The following is a 22959-nucleotide window of genomic DNA, read 5'->3' as shown; positions in this document are numbered from 1 at the left end:
CATTATCCCGTGCTCATTTCCCAAATTCCAACAGGTGTTCATGTTTAAGGGTTTCTCCCTGGTTGAATCCAAGCTCGAGGGAAATGGGGTAAAAAGGAAAAGCAAGGGAAGTCAGGGCTCACTGTGCCCTTTATGCAGAAGGACTTGGGGAAAGGATTAAAAAATGGGGAATGTCACTGATATCAGGGATTTAAACCAGCCAAGAGCTGGAGCTGGTGACTCCTGATTCTGTCCTCAGGTGCTGGGAGCAGGGCCTGGGTACATCCTGAGCTCTGTGTCCCACTGGGATGGATTTTGCTTCATCCTGCCCGACTTGCAGATCAGAGAAATTATCCCTTCAGCTTCATATCAGGAACTCTTATAATGTGCAATTATTTTGTATCTGTCAGATGCAGCAGAACTGTAATCAGCCCAATTTGAAATTTCAATATACAATATAATTCAATCAACCCCAAATTTCAAACCCATTTTGATTGAATTAAAAAAAATCAGAGGAGCTATAATGAGTAGTTTATGTAAATTGAACAATTTTTCTGGATACATTCCTTCTGGCTTTAAAACCATTACATTAGGAATGAATTTGGCAAGATATACAGAAATATCAAATGCTTATTGAAATTAACACATTTAAATACCAATGAATATTTAAACTACAAATAGTTCTTGGAATACCAGAATAATGAAGTGTGGTTTCATATGGATTTTTCTGCAGTTCAAATGAATCATTTCCAGCCTCTCAATCCTGGGGATTCTTGGGAATCCAGGAGTGCCTGAGTTCAGGCTCTAATGTTTCCCTCAGATTTTTATAGATGGTTCTCTTTACCTAAACACCCCTTGTAATGAAAATTGCAGGAGTTTAATGATCACCAAGACCTCAAGTGTTGTCTCATACAGGTTTAAAAGTTATTAGTGAGGTGAAACATCCAGGAAAAATAATCCATAGAAAACCAGCTGAAAAAACAATCAATTTGTATGATTTCAAATGAGTGGTGTTCAGCTATTTTAATCCCAACCCCAATTAATCTTTGTATCAATAATTCCAAATTTCTATGCAGAGATTAGGCTGTGCTGCCTATAACCTTTCCTATGTACTCACTTTAGCAAAAAAAAAAGTATAAAATTGATACCAAAAATGTATAAAACTCACCTATTATTACACAACTCATTCCACAGCTGGCTGCCAGGCATTCCTTTGTATTTTGGAATATTTCCTTGTTTCATTTGAATTACTTTGAATTGCTTTGTGAGCTGTGATATCAACATTTACCTCCAAATGAAGGGATTTAGGAAGGAATGGGGGAAGAGATTTACAGCCAGGAGGGACCTCGGGGAGGACATTTAAGAGCCAAGACAACAATTTTGTTACTCACACGAGCCTGGCTGTCCCTGCCCAGGTCGGGCCGTTCCCTCTGGATGCAGGGATAACATTCCAGGTGACAAATGACGTCACAGAAGGCAGTGCCATCTCCTCCCCTCTCCCCGTCCACCTTGAAGAGCCAGCGCTGCACCTCCAGATTGTCCAGGACGAGCTGGCTGAGAGCACGGAGCAGCTGCAGGGCAGGGACACAACATCTCTGGGACATCTTTGGGACATCTTTGGGACACAACATCTTTGGGACAGCACAAAACGCTCCTCAGACTTCCAGCCCCCAAATCCTTGGGCTAAACATTTATTTTTTCTAAATATGGGTTCGATTTCTCAGTATGGGTTGAAAGCAACCTTTAAATCCATCCCTGTTTTCCACAGAGAGGAATCTGCCTGCATAGCTGGTTTTGGGGTTCTTTTGTCTGAGGTTTTATTTTTTTTTCTAAATATGGTTCCATTTCCTCAGAGGTTTGGGTATAGATTGAAAGGAACCTTTAAATACTCCATCCTTTTTTTCTGTAGAGAGGAATTTGCCTGCCCAGGTGGTTTTGGAGCTCTTTTGTCTGAGGTTTCATTTTTTCTAAATACGAGTAAATTTTCTCAGAGCTGTTGGTGCTTTTACAGTTTTTTGGGTATGGATTGAAATCAACCTTTGAAGACTCCATCCCTGTTTTCTGCAGAGAGGAATTTGCCTGCATAGCTGGTTTTGGGGTTCTTTTGTCTGAGATTTTATTTTTCATAAATAGGGTCCATTTTCTCAGAGGTTTGGCTATGGATTGAAAGAAACCTTTAAAAACTCCATGGTCTCCATCCCTGTTTTCTGCAGAGAGGAATTTACCTGCCCAGGTGCTTTGGGGTTCTTTTATCTGAGGTTTTATTTTTTCTAAAAATGATTAAATTTCCTCAGAGCTGTTGGTGCTGTTACAGCTTTTAGGGTGTGGATTGAAATCAACCTTTGAAGACCCCATCCCTATTTTCTGCAGGGAGGAATTTGCCTGCCCAGGTGGTTTTGCTCTTTGTTTTTTGTTTTTGTCTGAGGTTTTGGATCACCAGAACTGCTCCACAAACGTGGGATGGACGATGCCATTTCCAGCACTGTGCCAGGGTAACACCAGCCAAAACAGCTGGGAAATTTTCCTACTGGAGAGTGCATTCCATGGTTATAAATGCAGGGAGGAGGGACCAGGCAGGCTTTATAAAAATGCTAATTATTTATTTGTGTATGTACACAGATTTAAATGGCTTTCAAATGCCTTTTGCCCAGCTGGTGCAGGATGCAATTAGCTTCTTAGAAACTGCAAATGACTTTGAACCTGCTAAAAGTATTCTCAGATCTTGTTGCATTGGCTGGAGCCTTCTACATTTTACAGAGTAATTTGGAGGATTTTTGTTTCTTTTTTTTTTTTTTTTTAAAGATTGACCTAAAATACAATTACATGTGTTCCATTTGTGGCTTTTGAGAACCACATAAATGTGTTTTTCTTGAGGGCTCCCCCTACAGTAATGAAAAGGATCAATAATCCTGTAAGGACTGTACCAATCACAAAGAATTATGTGCTATCTTTAAGTGAAAATTGAATTGTGCTTTACCATGGTGTCACCTCACTTTGATTATTTAACCTAAAATGTCAATATTTCATACAAGCAAACAACAGAAGGAGAAATTCCATAACCCTGTGGGATGAACCAGAAGTATTGTTAAATAATTTACGTGAATCAAATAAATCAAACAGCTGTTTTGCAGGTCATTGATCATATATTTATTTCATCTACTAAAGAAGTTGCAATGGATTTGTGTAGCTTAAATTGTTCAGTGCTAAAGGTGATTAATAAAAACCAAAGCAATGTGAAAAGCCTCTTGAAGAAGCAGAAGCACCTACAAAAAAAACCTTAGCAATGATTATTTTCCTGGATGAGAAGTAACACCATCATAAAAAGGTTATTTTTTTTAAAAATAAATACTTAGATCATTGTAAATTGCAACATCAGCTCAGAGAATAAAATACTGAGGAACTGGCTGCAAAATAAACATGCACAATGAAAACACAGAAACCTTTTGTGCCTTGCAATTTTAGTTCAGTAGGATTTTGTGATTTTCCTGCTGGTAAAACTGCAAAGATTCTCAGTGAACCTCAGCTGGAACAGGAGTGAAGGGCACATTTCTTCCCCTTAGAACAAAGATTTTTGGAAAATGTGCTTCAGTCACTGCTAAAATGGATAATTATGGGGCAGCAGCACAAACTCTCTCAAATATTGGACCAAACCCTTTTATATCCTCAGGCTCATGAGGAACCCCAGAGTAACTGTGCTCCTTCCTGCCCTGGGCACAAATGAGCCAAAAAGGGACCCAACCTCACCCAGGGCTTGATCAAACCAGGAGGGTTTGGGAGCTATTATTGGGAAAATAGATGGGAGTTACTAATGGAAAAATAACCCATCATCCAGAAAAAAACCCTGACATCCTGTGGCTGTCAAAATTCAGTTTAAAAAAGAAAAAAACCAGCAAAACCAGCAACAGGGCTTCAAGCAAAGCCCCTAAACGTGCCCCAAAGCCTGATAAAAATCCAGTGTCAGCCAAGCTCTGCAGGTTTAAGGTTTTCAATATCAAAGTGCTGTTTGTTCATTGATCAGCCCCTGACCAGCAGCTCACCTGCTCCCTGCTGTGGATGTCCCACTCTCCAGGAGGGGTTGGCACCCCAGCACTGGCAAAGATTCTCTTGCTGCCAGACTTGGTGCTGTAGAGCTGAGCCACTGCTGGCTCTGAGCCCAAAAAAGGCACCTGGAGCTCATCAGCCACAGCCAAATCATCCAGGTGGGGAACTCCCCCCACCATGTAGGCATCCCTGCCCTGCAGCAGAGCCTGCAGCCTCTGCAGGGTCCTGGGGCTGTGCCTCAGCACAGTGGCCAGGCACATGTGATGCTCCTGCAAAAAAAAAAGAACATTTATCTTTATGAAAAGTGTTGTTTGGTTTTTTTTTTTCCCCCTCCTCCTAATTGCTAATGTTGCCCACAATAAATACATTATTAATAGCAGGCTGGGTTATGACCTATCCTGTAGCTTAGCAGTTTAAATTGATAAAAGCTGTTGGGGTGAGGCTCCATAATCGTGCACATCTTTAGTGGGTTGGAAATGGCCTCACTGGGAATAGAACTAATTACTACACATCTGTATTTATTTGATCCATGTGGAATTATCCTTCTGTCACTCGGCAGAGAGGCTGGTGGCCTTTGGATAATAGTGATTCATCTCAGCAACACTCCTGGCATGGTTTAACTCCAGAGCTCCTAAAAGTCAATAAAAAAATGAGGAATCCTCCCCCCACTATAGCAGGGAATGTATTTCACATACAATTCACTGGTATTTGAAGTGATTCTCTGAGAATAAACCACTTTGATTTACCAAAGCTTTGGGTGCTTACATTAAATTACTGGGAATGCACATTTCCATTGCAGAGCAGCTCTGAGATATAAAGAACCACTGAAGGAGAGGGGAGCAGTTTTGTAGGACTTATTTTTGCTTAAAATACAAGGATTCCAACTTTTTGGAAGGAATTTCTCATTTCTTTCCCCTAAAAAGATCTATTGCTAAACAAGCAGCTCATGACATATCCTGTAAGTTCTGAATTTAAATTAGGAATATCACTCATGGCAGGTGAAACCTCAAAAATGTTTTAAACAAAATATCCCATGCATGGCCTGCATATATTCCAATTATTTTCCAAAAAAAATATGCTGAGGATGAGACAGGGATGGAGAAATTTTCTGCAATCAATTGTCATGAACAAATCATAATCCCAACAAGAAAAAAAAAAATCATCTTCCTATTGAGATTTCATCTCATTTAGGCCTCAGGAAAGCATCCCTGTATTTTCAGGATAATGTAAATCCTGGATTTGCCAGGGATTTCCAGCACTGAAGAACACAGAATATTTTCCTTCCAAGTCCTGGATGTTCACTGAAGTAGAAATCCTGATTTCCTTGCTTGGATAGGGAAGATGATGCTGGAAAAGAACACAAGGAATCCCCTTCTGTCAGTCCCATGGTGTTCTCTCACACCAAACACAGCTCCAAAAAATGCCCAAATCTCTCTGTAAAGGAGCTGGACACCCTGCAAGGACAGCAGGAATGGGACACACTGCAAAGCTCCAGCAGAAAAAAAGAGAATTACAGAAGTTTAAGGATGAGAAGAACAGCAAAGAAGATACCTGGAGCTCTCCTTTGCAGCAGTTTTAAAGCCAAGCCATTCAAATTCTGATCCATGAATCCCCTGGTCCTGAGCACTGGGCCCATTCCAGAGCTCTGGATCAATTCCCAGCCTGGGGCTGGGAGGGGCTGGAGGGAGGAGATGTGCTTTGTGTCCCTCAAGAATGGATTTTACAGTTAATTAAGGAGGTCAGGCTGTAAAAGCTGCTTCATTCCTGCTTTTTGAGCTGCCAGGATACATGGAAGTGTGAAGGAAAAGCAGAACTGAGAGATTCCAGCAGGATATGGGATTATCCAGAGTTGTTGCCTCTCAAACCTGTTGATTTTTGTTTGGAGCTCCCAAAATCCCAGCTCTGCCCTGGAACACCAGGAGAGCAAAGCTGTCTCCAGCTGGGACCCACCTCAGGTGCAGGATCAGGGCCAGCTGTGCCTTTCCCACACATTTTCCTTCCATCCACTTCCACCAGAACAGCTGGGAAAACGTGCAGGGCTGATCTGTGCTTCTGCAATTGCTAAAAGGAGCCCTCTGAAGTGGCCTTGGAGCCACACTTCCATTGATTGGGAATAAATTTTGATCCATTAGGTGCAATAAAAAGCTTTTTTATTCAATAAGCCAGGAGAAAGACCCTGTAAAAGGACCTGTAAAGCTCAAACCTTTACCCAGCCCAAACTGTCACTGAAGCTGTGAGCAGATTCCTCTCCACACAGAGGATATATTCATTAAAAATATGAATTACTAATGGTTAAGAACACATATTTAATGAAAACAAGGTAGGTTTTGCACGTTAACACTAAAAAGCCATGTGTCACCTTAACCTGGTTCACCTAAAATCTGGTGTTACCCATTTCCTGAGAGATTTTGGCATTAATACACTCATAGGAGTTACTATTAGGAAAAATCACCCAGCATCCAGAGAAAAAACCTGCTGTGCTTTTCAAAGTGGAATTTAAAAAGACAAAACCAGCAAAACCAGCAGCTTCAAAACAGGGCTTCAAGCAAAGTCCCAAAATGTGCCACAAAGTTTGATAAAAAATCAAATCTCAGCCAAGACACTGTAGGTTTAATATTTACTGTTATTCACTGTGAAAAGTCTCCACTGCACTGCAGAATTCTCAGAAACACTGTACACCCTGTACATTAACTAGAACATGTTTTACCACATGAATTTAAACCTGACTTGACAGGTTTGTAACTAATATTTCTTTATTATCAATTATTGTTCTGGAACTATCATTTTTGTGTTATTGGAGCTGATATTTATGTATTATTCTCATCTAAAACTCCTCTTTCTGTATTATTATTACCTAATTTTGTTTTTGTTCTTTCAAGAGCTCTGCACTGGATTTAGTTGTAAGAGCCACTGCAAACACAGCAATGATTGAATGCTGGGCTAGCCAGAGATAAAGTTTTGAGTAATAAGAATGGTTTATTGCTGTGATTTGCTTAGAGATATAAATCTATCAAGTTCCCAGTCCCAAGCACAGAGTCAGGAGGGACAAGAGCCTACAAATAGCCAATCTAGGACTATCTCAAGCAAGTCTATAAAGCTAAACCAGGATATTTATTTCCAATGCTCTAACTAGTAGTCTAATCAGTAAAGCCCTTAAACTTGCAATAATATTTCACTGATGTGAACCAGAGCGTTGCAAGTTATAAAATTTCCAATTTAATTTTACTGCATCCCTCAAGCTGTAGTAATTAGAAGACAAACTCACAGGGAAGCTGTTTATAGCTTCAGGGGTGAGAATTTTGAACCTGTCCTGCAGGTCAGCCATGTCCTCAGGGTTCCCAGATCTAACAGCTGCCTGCAGACCCAGGAGTTTATGGTAATATTGCAGCACCTCCTCACTCAGAGCAAGGGGGCAGATGTAGATGACATCCACGTTGGCATCTGAAACAAAAGGGGGACAGGGAGAAAGGTACAAAACCCCCAACAGCAACCCCAACCTCTGCTCACCAACAGCTTCCCTAAAAAGAGAAAGAAAATTCACTGCAAATCGGGAAAAATTAGGTTTAATTCACTAATCTTAGTGCTTTTTTTTTTGTTGTTGTTGTTTTGGGGTTTTTTTTAGCATTTCTATGAAGACAAGTCAGCAAGCCAAAGGAAGAGCTGCAGAACATATTGGGGGCAGGATTTTGGGAAGTGGCACAGGGGGGGATTTGTGAACCTGACTCCCATTACCATCAATGGCACTTGAACTGCTTTAAAAATATATCCCATTAATGCCAGCAAATGATAAAACTGAGGCATTCAGTGGAGAAAGCTGAGGAAATTGCAATTTTCTACGCTGCCTGGATTTTCCATGGGCTGCTCCTGCCCACAAAAGCTCACGGTGGGGTATCATTAATAACCATTGCTGGGCAGGGCAGCAAATCTGCTTTTCCTCATGGAAAACAGCTTGGCCTCCAGGGCTGTGTCCACACAGAAGAAAAATCTCCAGTACAGGCACTTTTGGAAAATTGTAACCACTTTGTTCTGCTCAAATATTAATAGATGAGCTAATGAATTAATGGGCCTTGAAGCATCAATAGGCAAAGAGCACTCCAAGATTTTGCTCCAAATCAGTGGGAGGTTTTCATTGTTTTATTGTGCCAGGGATGATTGCAGCAAAGCAAGGGCTGGGTAAGGAAACCCTGAGCCAAATGTTGGGAATTAATAAAAGATCCCATTGCTTGATTTTGTTTTGCCAGAGCTGCAGGGAAATAATTCATATTAAAAATGTGAGGCCAGAACTCACCTGAGGCATTTAAGTAGCACAGAGCCCACAAGCAGAGTTTTTATATAATTATTTACCAGATAACTTTTAAAAATAACTAATAGAAGAGCTCAGCATCATTCACCAGTCAAAAAAGTGAAAAACTGCCAAGTGAAGTGGATTTGGGGAATAAAAGCTGCAGCACATTTTGCTGCTGTAGCTGTGCCCTATAAAGAGAGATGAAATCTCCTTAGGACACAGTGGGGCTCCAGGGACAGCTTAACTCACAGGAGGTCACCACCAGCAAGGAAATTCTCTGCTTTTCTAAAGAAAAAAACAAAGCAAAATGGAAAATCTCAGTGCTCCTCTGCCAGGCACAGGTAAAGCACCTGATCTACTTCATAATTTAGATAATATTTCATTAGTTTGTATTTTCTTCATGGTCTGTTTTACAGCAGAACCAATTTTCATCTTCAGACACGAGGAAAAAAAAAAGTCTGTTTATTTTGTGACTTTGTCCCTTTAAGTTTCTATCATTTAAAAGCCAAAAAAATCCATGCTGGAAAATGAAAAAAATAATATAGTGGAAAAAACCACAATATTAGTGCCTAGATAATATATAAAGGCAATTACATTATTATTTTAGGCAACTGTAAATTTCTGGATCTAATATATTTTTGTTCCAAACTTACTAAATGGCATTTATAAAATAATCATGCTCCTGAAATATACATGAATCATATAAAATATATAATTCCAGGGATCCAATGAACTTGGTCACTACTAAATAACACCCTTCCCTGCTTTGCTTAAAAGAAACCTGTCAGGAAAAAAATAAAAACCAATTTTTAAATAGATGCCTTTTGCTTCATTTGCTGATTTAAAAGAAAAAAAAAAATTGGTTTAAATAAAGGCTTGCTGTTTTGCAGCACATCTTTGTGTGAGGCTGAGTGAGCACAATGAGCTTTTTGAACACTCAGCAGGTCCCAGGATGAGGCTGCTCTACCTGAGCACACAGGTACAAGGGAGCAGCAGGAATTTTTATGGATATCATGGCCAGGAATTGCCACAATTCCTTCTCAGCTTCTCTGTGCTCTATATTTAATATTAATACCCCCAAAAAAAGTGTTTGTGTTGATTTCTGTCAGGCCCAGCTGGGGGAATAATGAAGAAGCAGGAGCTGATCACATACCCAGGATGTCACAGAGCCTCCCCATCTGCAGGTTCTGCTGGAGAGCAAAGTCAGGGATGTGCTCACGGGTGTGTTGGGAATATCCTGGAAAACAAGGAAAGCCCCCTCAAAAAAAAAAAAAAGAAAATCCTTGGTACAGATTTGGAAAAAAAAAAAAATATCAGATTTCTGGAGTCAAAAAAGCTGAAAAAAACCCCTCCTGTTTTGAATCTCACAGCACTCATAGCAGCATTTTTCTGAATTTAATTTTATTACTGATGTAACTCCATGTTTTTTCTGTCATTTTAAATACAGACCTGAATGTTACAGCCCTACAGAGTTCTCTAATTTAACCATGCAGACCATTCTGTCGGGAGTCTTTCATGTTGCTGGATTTATTTTATTTTATTTTTTTTTTTTAAACACTGGAGAGAGAGAAAAAAAAAAAAAAAATGACACCATCATTAAGCAAGAATCTTGGTAATTTTGTCCTTCACACAGATAAAAGGCAGCAGAGGCACTTCATTAAGGAGATGTCTCAGTGCTACCTGCTCACTTTGTTGCAGAGGAAAGGTGAGTGACAGCCTGTCTGAGCCTGGATTATCTCTTTGCAGGTCACAATTCCAGCTGGTTCCCTGCTCACCTTCAAAAATAATAAAAAAAAAAAATATAAAACCACTGCAGGAAATGACAGCAGCACTGTAACTAGAATTTTGAAGCCTGTAATTTTCCAATTGGTGTCGTTGGAAAGGAATTGTGGTGTCTGTGATATTAATTGGTGGATCCAGCAGGATTAATCTCAATATTCGGTGTTTGGCTGTAAAAACTTGATTGAACAAGATCCTTTCATTTCCATAGAGCTGCACATGGAAAATCATCAGAAATTAAAAAAAAAACCCAACTTCATTTGGCTAAAATCTGCTCAATATTTCAGTGCTTTCATGTAGAAAAGAGCAAAGTGGGTATTTCAGGCTAATTACAAAGACAATTATTACAAGTGATCAGCATTGTAAGGTGCTGTGGCAATTGCACTCAGAACATGAAAAATACAGAGAAATTACAATTAGCAGTTTAATTTTTGGCAATTTCTTACCAAATTTACATATTACAGTCTGCACAGTGATACCAGGCACTTGGAGAACTCATCTAAGTAAAATATATTAATTTTTTTTATTTTTTACTCTTTTAGTATTAAGCAGCAGTAATTAGAAAAAAACTTGCTCCGAGTATTTAAACTTTTTTAAGGCACTAAAAATGCTGCCTTGTATTTTCAAACCATTTCAGTGTCAGCCTCAGAATGCAGCTGATTCCTTTACCCTGAACTGTCCTCCTGAAAATATGAATATGAAAATATTAAAGAGCTGGGCCAAAAACCAACATGCAAGTATCACTTGGAAAAGCAGGAATTGTTTAAAAAGAATTACAAAGTGGCAATTAAAGAAGTCAAAATTTGCATTTTGCTCTGTGGATCCGTGTCAGCGTTGCAGCACTGTACCTTTCACAGGGAGGTTAATAAAATAAATTAAATGATGATATATTAACTTCCACTGGCATGACCCCATTAGATTTAATGAGGAATATTCAGTGCTGGTGAATCCTTCCCCTCCCACTGAACCACATTTCTCCTGATCCACCTTGAACATTCCACACTCCACCTGATAAAGCTGATTAAAGGGTTAATATTCATTTTCTTCCAGTTTAAACAAAACCCAAGCCAAGGAAATTCAATATATTGTGATCACAGCCTGCTTGGTGCAGTGCCATCAGTTCAGGTTCTTACCTCCAGAAATTTGGAATTTGGAATTTGGGATGTGGACAAAGGAAAACTTGGGAATGGGATTGGGTTTTGCATTAATGACTCCAAAGTGCAGAGAGAGGCACTAAAATAAGAGGAATTAATTCATCCCCTTTTCAACCTCAGCCATGATCTCACACCCTTTAATTGACATTTCCTTAATAAATTCTGCTCATCTCCAAGTGGCTTCTCCCCCAACAAAGAACCCTCAAATGTTCCTTGGAGAAAAGGAACAGCAGAGAGTGGGACAGGACAGGAAGGAGAAGGAGGAAAATGAGCTGGGATCACTCACCTTGTGCTCCCCAGGACCTGCCACAACTCAATAAGAAATCAATATTTATTCCATAAATAAAACTGATTTTTCTTCTCTATTTGGCACGTATTTGTGGGAATAAATCTGATTGAAAGGTTCAAATTAATTTTTTCTCACTCTGCCTGATAACAACCCTGGAATGTACTTTGGATTTTTGGCTATCCTAGAAATTCCAGGTTTTGGGTTTGGAAATAAATGGAAGCATTTGCTCCTCCCAGTACAATTTAAACCCTTCATGATCCCTTTTCTTGGATTATTTCCAGAAATTTGCCATGAATGTGGAACTTGTGAAATGAGAAATTCACCCTCCTGCCTCTATCAGCATTTCTTGCAATTTCACCTGCAAGGGAAGAAAAATCAGACTCTGGTTTGTCCCAAATGCTGAAATCAAGAACACTGAGCAGAGAATTTCAGGTTTTCTTTCAGATTTACAAAATTGAACAAAGAAATCACTGAGTATCATCCAACTTTGATGTCTTCTTGTTTATCTGCTCTGTCCCAGGTTTTGTAGCTTTAATTTTTTTTTTATGGTTGCAAAAGGCAGTAAAAAATAAAAATCTGAAATCAGTAAATATTTGCATATTTAGTCCTTTTTGACTGAGCCAAATTTTGTTGTTTAAATTTTCCAGCTTCCTCCAAGTCTACTATTAAATCATAATTTTAAAATATCAAATGTGCAGGAGCAGAATAATTAAACATAGAAAATTTTTATTGTTAGATTTTAAAGGTTTTTAGTGTAGGGATTTTATGTTTTCACCTTTGAAAATTTTAAATATCAGCTGTTCTTAAAATGAGATCACACCAAAATTGCTCAATGTAAATAATTTTTTGTTGCTGTTTCTCAAAATCAGTTTAAATCTTAACAATTCAAAAGAAGGGAAAAAAAACCCCAAATATTTCCATTATATTTTAATAAGACTTTAATCATGATTTAATCCCTATGGAACTCTGGAAATACCCAGATTTATCTGCATTTAATAAAAACAAGCAGGAATAACTTTTCCAAACAGCACTTTAAAATCTCTTTTAAAGGGAATAATTTATATTTTTTAAATATCTTAACCTACTTAAATAGGTTTTTTAATTAAAAATAACCACCTGCACTCAAATTATCTTTCTTACTTTTTTCTTCCTCCTTAAGGGGGAGATTCCACTCAAATCCTCCATCCCCAAATTTCTGTATTTACAGCACAGGGCTGTGAAAATCCTGCTACAGAATCAGGGCCTGGGCTCCCAGTGAAGTGCTGAAAAAAGTGGAATTTCCCTGGAGTTTTACCATTTACTTAAGAGTTTGAAATGATTTAAAAAAACTTTTATAAATCCCCAAATCCAGCAGAAGAACAGGGACAGAATGATTAATTTTTGATGTCAGCCTGTTTTGATGATACTGGGGATTATTTGAACACAACTTTGAAAACATCTGGTGTGCAACAATTCTGCTGACTTTTGAATTCACACACTTAATTAATAATTGCTTTTTTTTTTTTTTCTGGTTAAATACCCTCCTCCATGTTTTGATCCAGTTTAGGATACTGGAATAGCTAAATTCTTTTTAAATAATCCTGCTTTAAAATAGGATTTAGTTGTGATTTAACCTGGGATGGTCACAAGACTTGAGGAATTGTTGATGAAATGTATTTTTATGTTCAGCAGGATCAGGGAATAAAGGGTTATTTGGGCTGCAAAACTCAGAGTTTATTATCTTCATTAATTCAGGTCTTAACCAATTCACTTTACAAAATCCTGAAGCTCTCAGGTCAATTAATTTGCTGTGTAAACACAAATTATAAATCCAGTTACCAGTGTTTTGATAAGGATTTCATGTTTTAGGAGATTATCAGTGCATCCCTAGAAATTCCCAAGAAATCATCCTCTTCCTTTCCCATCACCTCCACTTTTGCCCATTTCCATGGCACAAACCAGCTTTTCAGCTCCCCCCAATTCATAAATGTAATTAAATAATTACATTAGTGCTAATTAACATGAAACTGCAGATTATTTAAGCACACACACAAAAAAAAAAAAAACCCCACCAAAACAACCCACCACTATTCAACTTCTTAATTATTCTTGTTCACACAGCATTTCCTTTTGCTCAGGCGCCCTAGGTGCAAATAAAGCATCCCATCTGCTCGTAATTAGAACTAAATAATTTCAGGGAATGCAGCTTATCATTTTGACTGCACATTTGATTAAAATCAGTGTACAAGCAATATCCTGCCTGATTGCTGCACCAGCACCAAGGTGCACGTTGGGCCTTGGCTTTGCTTCTCGTTGAAAGGAGCCTGGCAAATATTATCTGTTATTTCAGAGGAGGGAAAAAAAAAAAAAAAAAAAAAAAAAAAAAAAAAAAATAAATGCACAACTTTTTAGTTCATTTCATACAGATGAAAGCAAATTACAGCAAATCACCTCTCCACTGAATAGAGGCCCCCACATAATGACTTTATTTGCTTAATCCCCAAATTAAACAGCGTTTGGAGCGAGGGCCCTGTGTTATTACTCTCATCATGTTGAGAACATTTTCCTGCCGAGACCAATTTGAATAAAACAAGGGGCCTTCCTTGAACTCAATCAAGGAGTCATAATGTGGTGGGTAATAGAGGTTGCTGATAGATTTGTAGGCAAAAAGTGTTATACCTAATGATGGGATATGGATAATAGTCCTCCTGGAGGTCCTGATGCGATTCCAGTTGGCTGCCAGATGCTAAAAATCAAGAAGAGCATTGATCAGTGACAGGAAGCTGTAGTGGATTCATCTAGTCAAACTTCAGCTGTTTTTCCACTGTACAGTTAAGCCAGGCATAAATTATATTAATTGATTTAATTACATACTTAAAACATCTTCCCCAATTAATTTAATTAGGTGGCTACATGAAGCTACTGGCAGGGGAAGATTAGAGGCTGCTCACTTAATTAACAGAATATGAATGAAAAAAAAAAAAGAAAGCAAACATAAATGAAATTGTGAGCACTAATTAAGAGGCTGTCTGCAAACTTAAATACTTTCTGACAAAGTGGTGACAGGAATGTAGACAAGAGAGGGATTTTTTTTTTTAATTTTTTTTTTTTCCCAGCAAATTAAGTGCCACAAGGTATATATATAAAGAACTAAGGTAATGCAGTTAAAACATTGATTTTCTGCCAGAACCACTGAAGCCAAAGAGAAGGGACATTTTCACCAGGAACACTGCGACAGATTTTGCAGCCACAAAGGCTGAATTGCTGATGAAGGATGAAATATGATCCTGGGAAAAAAAAAAAAAGAGGGGGGAGGAAAATGGCAACAGCTTCTTGCAGGCACTGGAGCAGAGATGTTTAGAGCAGCAGCAGCAGCTGCCAGCAGCACACACCTTGGCCCTGCTGTAGAAATTGTGCAGGTGTCTGTGCTGAGGCTGCCCCAGGGTGCTGCTCAGGCAGGAATCCCAGATCCCAGCTGCTGCAGCCCCTGCACTGCCCCTGCTGCTCTGCCCAGCCTGGTGGAGGGGCTGTGCCACAGCTGCCTGCTTCTTCATCACTGACACAGCAGCACTTTTGGTGGGCTTCTCTTGAAAATCCAGCTCTGAGGTGATTGGTGCTGATTTTTGGTCTTTGAGGAGCTTTGGGGTGGGTTCCAAAATCTCCCCACAAGAGGAATGATGGTGGTGTTGGAGTGCCAGGAAACCTGGAGCTTTCTGGTGAACAGCAGTGTCCCAGTCCAAGCAGGGATCCTGGAAGGGCTGAGCTGTTTGTGGAGGCTGCAGGAAGAGAAAAGCCACAGATGGTGTTGTAAATGAAGGGTCAAAATGCACTTTTTGTTATTTATGACTTAACTGTGGGGATTTGTGCATCTGAATTTCACTGATCCTGGTTCTGCCCAGCTCTACCATCAAACCACTGCCACACAAAAACCTTCAAGGTCATGCAAATCTATTTTTAAAAAATCATATCAGTTGCACCAAGGAATGTCTGATTTACCAAATACAAAATTAAACTTTGCACTGATTCACTGGACTAAGAGCAGAAAGTAACTGCAGTGGCATTCCTGCACTGAGACTGCCTCCACCTTTCCCAGGAGAATGGGAAACATCCTACCATAAAAATGCAAATGGGATAAAGCCTGGAATAGAAACATTCCAGCCCTCCCTAATTCCTGGCAACTTCAGCCAGCAGCTCCTTAGCTCTGATTTTCAGAGGACAGGGCTTGGAGCACCCTGGGACAGTGGAAACCAAACCATTCCATGATCTCCTTTTCTCAAGTTCACTTTCTCTTTCATTTTCACATCTCCTCATGGCACAGAAGTCAAAAAGTCTGGAAAGGTGAAGCAAAACTGCAGAGTTTGTCACAGAACACAATAATTATTTATTAAAGAAAGAACTGTTCCTTTTCCTTGGGATCAAGAACAAAGAGCAGGCACTGAGCAGTCAAGGTCAAAGCCCCCCAGAGTTTTCTGTAAATATAAAGGGAAACACCACATTTGCTTAACTGCAGTGAGGGAAATGGAGATGAAACATTCAAAAACTCTTTTATAACAGTGAAAATAGTTAGTTAAGCACTGGAACAGATGGCCCAGGGAGGCTGTGGAGTTGCTATCACCCAAAGTTTTCAGAACAGGTTAGAAAACCAGCTGTCTGCAATATTACAGGTACAGGTAATTCTGCCTGGAGGTCTGGATAACCTCCTAACATCCTTTCTAAACTAATTTTCTAAGATTCTGGGGAAAAAAAATATAAAAACCCAGACAAAATTAAGGTAGAAGACTTGAAAGAGCAGAAATTGGGAATACACAAAGCATTTGTTATTTTATTTCAATATTTATTATTTACTAGACATAGTTCAAACCCTCCTGTGATTTACAGTCACTTCCTAAAGCAGCTCTGGTGAAGACAGTATTAAAAACACAAATAAAAACCTCATTATCCCCACAGAGAGAATCACTCCATCAAATACCTGTGTCTGAGAGGGAATGTGCCCCTCAGATTCCAACTGCTGAGCTGGAGATCTCCACTCTGGCTCTGGTTTCCTTGTTGAAACCATGGAATTGCTGGATGGGAGGGGTGCAATGTTCCCTTTAGCAGAGGAGTGTGTGCCAGAAATTGCTTCCTTTGCCTTTGGGAAGGTGATGGTGCCTGTGTTCTCAGGGACCAGCCTGATCTCTCCTGTACAAATAAAACATGGATTGCAGGGTTCATTTCTTTATTATCAGTTATTTATTTAATCCCATGGCAGTTGGTGATGAGCAGGATTTACAGGCTTAACACTGGGCAGAGCCTCAGATTAGGGTGCTAAAAATTTGAAATGTGCAGGCAGGACGATCCCAGAAATGAACCAAACCCTCCCAGGGATGAAGAAATCTGATTCCTGCTGCAAGCCACAGGATTTCCCTGTGCTTTGTGCCCTGCACAATTTGGTGAGTGCTCACCACAGAGCTCTTTCCTTGGCAGATAAAAGCTGAGAGTGAAGCAGTGAAGGTTGTTACCAATGCTTTGTGCTCACCCACTGCTGGTTCCTTGTGCTGCCTGGGGAATTCAGGGCAAGGTGCAGCTCTGGACACACCAGGAGGGGCTGGCAGGGTTCTCCTTGCTGCTGGAAGGATGAGCCTTTGGCCACTGAGGCTCAGGCCACCTGCAGGAAGATGACACTCCTGAACAACTCCAGCTAGGAATGAAAAGGAATTCTTGGCAACAAATAAAGAATTAAGCAAAGGCAGGCCCAAGTTCTACATCAACACTACAAAAGCAGCAGTTTTCTTTAATGGAAATATTCCTATCTTTTAATAGTCAATATTTCAGCTTGAAGGGAGGTGAGCTGTGTCTATAAAAATTGATAAATACATGTCAGATATTGCAGCAGTGCTAATTCTGAAATATGTTGGTGTAGCTATAATTCTAATGCTTGCACAATGCAACTTAACATGCAGAATAGATGAGTAAAGCACAATATAATCATAGAATTATAACTACAGACTGATTGCTGAAACAGTCCCAGCGTAGTTAAGACTGAACAGTTAATAACCAGCTGCTAACCATGCTAGTCTGACTGGTATTTATACAAGAACCTGCCCAGACAGAGCAGCTGAACCCTGGCAGCTCCAGCTCTGCCTCAGCAGGACACAGGCAGCCTACAGCCCATCCCTACCTGGGCAAAGTCTGAAATCCCAATTCTGGGAAACCTGGAGGTGCCAGGGAACCCAACCCCCAAATTTCTGCTGCAAACAGGGGCCCTGTGGGACTCACCTTTTGGGATGTCTCCTCCTGCCAGGGGTGAGGGGGAGCCCAGGGAGGGACAGGCAGGCAAAGGCCAGGGCTTGGTGACTGTGGGACATTTCCACCTGCACATCTGGGAAGAGACAGAACCTCCTTCAGCACAGGGAAATGTGGCACTGACACACACTGCTCTGCTCCTGCTGCAATAAATAATAGCATTTCTGCTGTGGCTGCTTCATTTAACATTTAACATTTAACAGTGCACCACTCCTTTTATTGCTTGGGAACATGCCCCAGTATTGTCTGCTGTTGTTACTTCAGCCATTTGAAATAAAGTTAATTAAATTTAATTGATGTCTTGTGTACTATTTAATGAAGGAATCTCAGGAAGTTTGCTCAGTTTTTAGGAGACTAGTGTAAATACAGTGTTTCTTTGACAGAACAATGTTAAAAAATATCAAATGCATACACAGGGAAGGAGCCAGAAGGAAATAGTTTAAAATATTAGCTTTTAATGAGTGATTATCAAGCTTTTAGTACAATCCAGGCCATGGTTGGGCTCTTGGAGCACTGTTGTGTCCTAATTATTGAATAACAGCACCCAGCAACTTTCTAGAAAGGGAGAAAGAACTCTCAAGAGGGAAATGAGACAGATCAAAATGAACTATTCTAACCTTTCCTCCCAATTTGTCTAACAACACTGCCCACAAGAGATGAGGGAGAGAAAATCTGTATTTTTTATCATAATAGAGAACCTTTCAGCCTTTATTTTAATTGTGGCCATTGTGGAGCATTTTCTGTTTGAAGGGATGGAGGGGGATGAATCCCCAAGTCCTGTCCAAGAAAACAGCAATAATAATGGACCAAAGGGTAACTTCATGCCATCTAAATGGCTTGATACTGAAAAAAAGGAAATTATAAACCACATTTTCCTGCTCATCCTCAGCCTCAACAGTTTGCTGAGGCCACAACACAAATACATAAAAGGCAAGAAATTGAATTAACCAGTGATTCCTTTTCCAGATTGTTGTTGGTGTAGCACTGATTTTACTCCTGGTCAGTTTTAGCCTAATTTAAATCCCAATTATGAGGTTTTGTTATGATAAACAGCACATGAAATGTATTTATTTTCATTGTGTTCATAGAGATGTAATAAGCTCCAAGGAAAAGCAGTTCAGGTGGAGTGTGTGAGTTCAAAAGCAGCCTGGAGGCTTGGTGGTTTTTTAATTGAAGATAGATATTTAATTCTTTTTTTTTGCTGTATTCTTTAATTTCTACAAGTGCATGGCAGGTGTGATGTTAAAACAAGGATTGATGCAATAGAAATGTAATTTAATCTCATTTACAGTGCCACCATGCAGTGGGACAGAGCAGATCCAAACCAGCTCCTCACAAAAATCCCACCCAATCCCTCCCAGGATTCAGAATTCAGGGAGATACCAAAGTTAAACTGCCCATTCTGGGAGTTACTGTCACTAAAATTGAACCAACACAATTATGATAAAACCTCAAAAAAAAATAATATTAAGCACTGCAAGAGAAAGGTTTACTTTTAACAGCACTGCTTCATCATGAGAACTTTTAAAATTCAGTTTTGCAGGGCTGGAAGGGAGTTTTTAAATTGCAGGGCAGAGCAAGGCTGACTTGCCTTAAAATATGCTTGGAGTGTGCTAAAAAACTATTTTTTTCATTTCAAGTGCTTCTGAGTGTAATTAACCTGGGACACAAGAAAAACAATTCTATTACCCTTTCTAAAGTGTTTTTCTCCTGTGGATAAACCTCTCCCACTTTATTTTTCTTTTTGCTTCATTTTAAATAGGGCACTTGTTGGAAGACCACAGGGATTTTCCTGATTAGTTCTCTATTTGTTTTTTTTTTTTACCTAGCAATATTTAACTAGAGCATCTCTTTTTTTGTTGTTGTTTTTTTTTTTTTTTTGGTAAATATCTTTGTATTTTTTTCCTCCAGTAAAAAACAGAGAGTGGTATTAAATACAGAGAAAAGATGAGTGTGCCAAACCAGGAATAGAGAGATGAGATTTGATAAATATCAGGAAATCTGAGGGTTTGATAGTGATGGGGGAAAAGGGATAGAACAGATTAATTTATTATTCCATCTATCTTCTCCAAACTGTCATATTTGTTAAGAAGTTGCTGTCAGGATTTGATGGACACAGCACTTCCCTCTATAAAGGGAAAGAGGAAACACAGCAAAATAAAATCAATGGAACTAAGGTCATTTTTCAGTATGTTCAGGAGACTGTCAGGAAAGGCTTGGAGAAGGCAAGTTTAATTGGAAAAATATGGAATTGCATTTTTAACAACAGATCTGGTGTTATTCTTACCTTCTCTAAGCTCCTGAAGTAACCAGAGATGGCTCTGAGCAGTCAGTTTTCCACATATTTGGCAAAATCAAGCTTTGCCCCTTTCCTGACCTGCTCTCTAACAGAAATCCCATCAGAATCCCTCCCTAACAGGTGTGAGAGGGAACAGAGGGAGAACTTTGGTGAATGCCACACCTGCTGTGTGAAGCAGCTCCAGGAGCAGCACAGAAGGGAGAGAGGCAGCTCATTGCTGCCTTGAACCACAATATGTTTTGCTGGTGGGCACAGGGCCAGCTCCCACCAGGCAGGATTTGTGGGATCCACTGCTTGGAATTCAGGGATGAGCCTCCCTCCCTGAGCAGAGCCAGCTGCAGAGCAGCAGCCCATGGCATCCCAATCAGGCAGGGAGTTTTGGCAGGGAATGCTGAGATGCACACAAACAGCTCTGGCTGCACCCCTGCCTTGCAAAATGACACTCCATCTCCAATTCCAGATGACAAGAACTGGAGAAAAACTTCAAACAAATGGTGACCTTTGGAAAGATTAATTTGTTTACCAACAGAACGTTCTGTGTTTGTCAGGAGAGATGGGGGTGACCTTCACATTCCCATTTCCAGGTTGAGAGGATGCTGACTGCACTCATCTGTTAACTCAAGTCTCTCTCACCAATTATTTCCTTTTTATTTTGGTAACAGGAGGATTTGATTCAATCACTGTGCTGCTTATTATGATTACACACCGTAATACAAACACAAGGAGCTTCTTTTGATTTATTTTGATTAGTGTGACATCAATTTGTTTAAGTCTCATCCTGCCACCACTGCCAAACTCTGGCTGTAATTAGAGCCACATGCCTGGGTTTAAAACACAATCATGTTTAGGCCACCAACAGACCTGGTTTTCTCCTACAACTTCTTCCAGTTGCTTGAAATGAAAAGAATTTCCCTGCTTTGCTTTATAATTTTGAAAATAAATACATTTTCAAGGATAAGCATTAATGATTAGCAGCATGCAAATGCTGAATAAAGAATGAATAATTGAAGATATTATTAGAATGGTTGTGCTCAAACAAGTGAGCTTAAAAAAAGCCCCAGAATCACTGCCATCACCATTAGAACCACACTGGAGAAGATGCAACTCATAAAGGCTAGAAATCATCACCATATTAAATTCTACCTCATGAATAAATGAAAAGGTTCCTAAGTTTACAGTATAATATACATTTGTAAGAAAACAAGGACCCAAAAGTGCCAGTATAATTCTATAACAGAACAGCAGCCCCGTGAAAGCAGAGCTGTGAATCTTTCCTCCATTGCAGAATTATTTTTGCTGCAGTTCAGATTACTGTTCCTTGGGCTGGATACTCCATGGGAAGTATACATATTTAATAATTATCCACTCATCATTTCTCATCTCTTATCCAGATCTAGGCTGCAAAAGAAAGTGATGCCCTGTGTGTGTTTCAAACAGAAACATTTTAAAACACAGAACTTAGCAGAGGATGAAACATTATGATTAGACCCAAAAAGGTCCAAAAGGGCAACACTTAATTGTTCTTAGTTTCAATGATAAAATCCAGCATCAGCAACTTCATAATACCAAGCGATCAAGAAAAGACATCATTTTTTTGTGAAACAATGAAATCCTGACTAATAATTTTTCCAACTCCAGGAATGGCAGGACAATAAAAAGTCCTGGTAGGTTTGTGCTTGACCCCTCGTGTCACCCTCAAACCGCGACTTTTTAACCTCGCCGCGCTTTCACCCGCCCAGCCCTCGCTGAACACGCCCGAACGGAGCAATTAGTGTTTAATTTAATTGGGTGAGGGGGATTTTTAAGGGGATTTTTAAGGGGATTTTTGGGCGAGCCGCTGGTGACCCCCGGACACGGAGGGACGTGCGCGTACGGACAGCGCCCCCTGCCGCCCGCCCGCCCATCCCCGCTTTGCATTTCATCTCGATTTTATCCAAATTAACCTCAAACTGCACACGGATTCATTGGTTTTACCGCTAATAATACACGCTATAATCATATAAAACCCCTACTTGAAGTGCTGGTGAAATCACCTTTAACAACAAACAATCTCAGCAGTGGATTTTGCAAATATTTTCCATCCCAAACCACACGTTGTGCCCTAAAATTGGAAAACTTTGAAGAGAATAAATTTAGAGAGGAAATACCTGCTTGGTTTTTAAGCCTGTCAGCTCCTCAGCAACTGTAAATATGGATCTGGGAGGCTGAGTAATTCCCATTAAATGCTTGTAATTTAAGTTTTCTGTGCTGAGAGCACGTTTCAGGGAGAGTGCTAAAACACATGGCTCTCTGCAGTTGGATAATATTCCTCTCTGTGAGTGTTTTAGAGTGGTTCTAAAAACCTATTAGCCATGATGCTTTTTTCTAATTAACTCTATTATCACAGGGTTAGACAAATCACCTCTTAGTCTGGGCAACAGCTTTGCAAAAAAAATGATTTTTTTTATAAGTGGCAGCTCACAACTGTGCCATTGACAGATTCTCTTCATGTTGTTTAAAACCAAACACCCCAGAATCTCTCCTAGAGCACTGGGCTTGCTGCAGGATGCTTCTGCCACATAAATTCATAAATTAAATTGTAGAAGAGCAAATTGTAGAAGAGCATCCCCATGTGAGAACATTGGGCCACAGTGCTGTGCTAAATTTGTGAACATAATTGATTTTTTGGAGGGATGGCTGTGCTTACTTTTTTTCCTTTTTATTTATTTTTTTTTTTCTGAAAGCATTCTTTGCTAAAAATACCATCTTTACATTCAACTGCTGCAGAATAATTGCAGAATTGGCAGCAGAACCAAAATTTGCAGTTGCAGGAGGGAAATTTGGAAAAATCAAAACTTCATCTTGTTTAATTTGAACATTCCCAGAGCAGAGA

The 22959-nt window shown here is 39.7% G+C and overlaps 1 protein-coding gene across 1 annotated transcript in view; it reads right to left on the bottom strand.

The window, feature by feature from the left end:
• IQCH (IQ motif containing H) overlaps positions 1-22959 on the bottom strand; it is a 47728-nt gene that overhangs the window by 21931 nt on the left and 2838 nt on the right. Inside the window, exons 5-13 of the mRNA XM_079317749.1 lie at positions 17762-17864; positions 17022-17150; positions 16476-16684; positions 14899-15282; positions 14186-14252; positions 9459-9542; positions 7286-7461; positions 4017-4289; positions 1371-1550 (exon numbers count right to left, since the gene is read on the bottom strand). Of these exons, the coding sequence (XP_079173875.1) occupies positions 1371-1550; positions 4017-4289; positions 7286-7461; positions 9459-9542; positions 14186-14252; positions 14899-15282; positions 16476-16684; positions 17022-17150; positions 17762-17864 (1605 nt within the window). The remainder of the gene's footprint in view (positions 1-1370; positions 1551-4016; positions 4290-7285; positions 7462-9458; positions 9543-14185; positions 14253-14898; positions 15283-16475; positions 16685-17021; positions 17151-17761; positions 17865-22959) is intronic.

The sequence above is a fragment of the Erithacus rubecula genome, assembly GCF_903797595.1.
Source record: "Erithacus rubecula genome assembly, chromosome: 14".
In the NCBI taxonomy this organism is placed as follows: Eukaryota; Metazoa; Chordata; class Aves; order Passeriformes; family Muscicapidae; genus Erithacus; species Erithacus rubecula.
The sequence above is the reverse complement of the archived record's forward strand: the minus strand, read 5'-3'. Positions and strand labels throughout refer to the sequence as shown.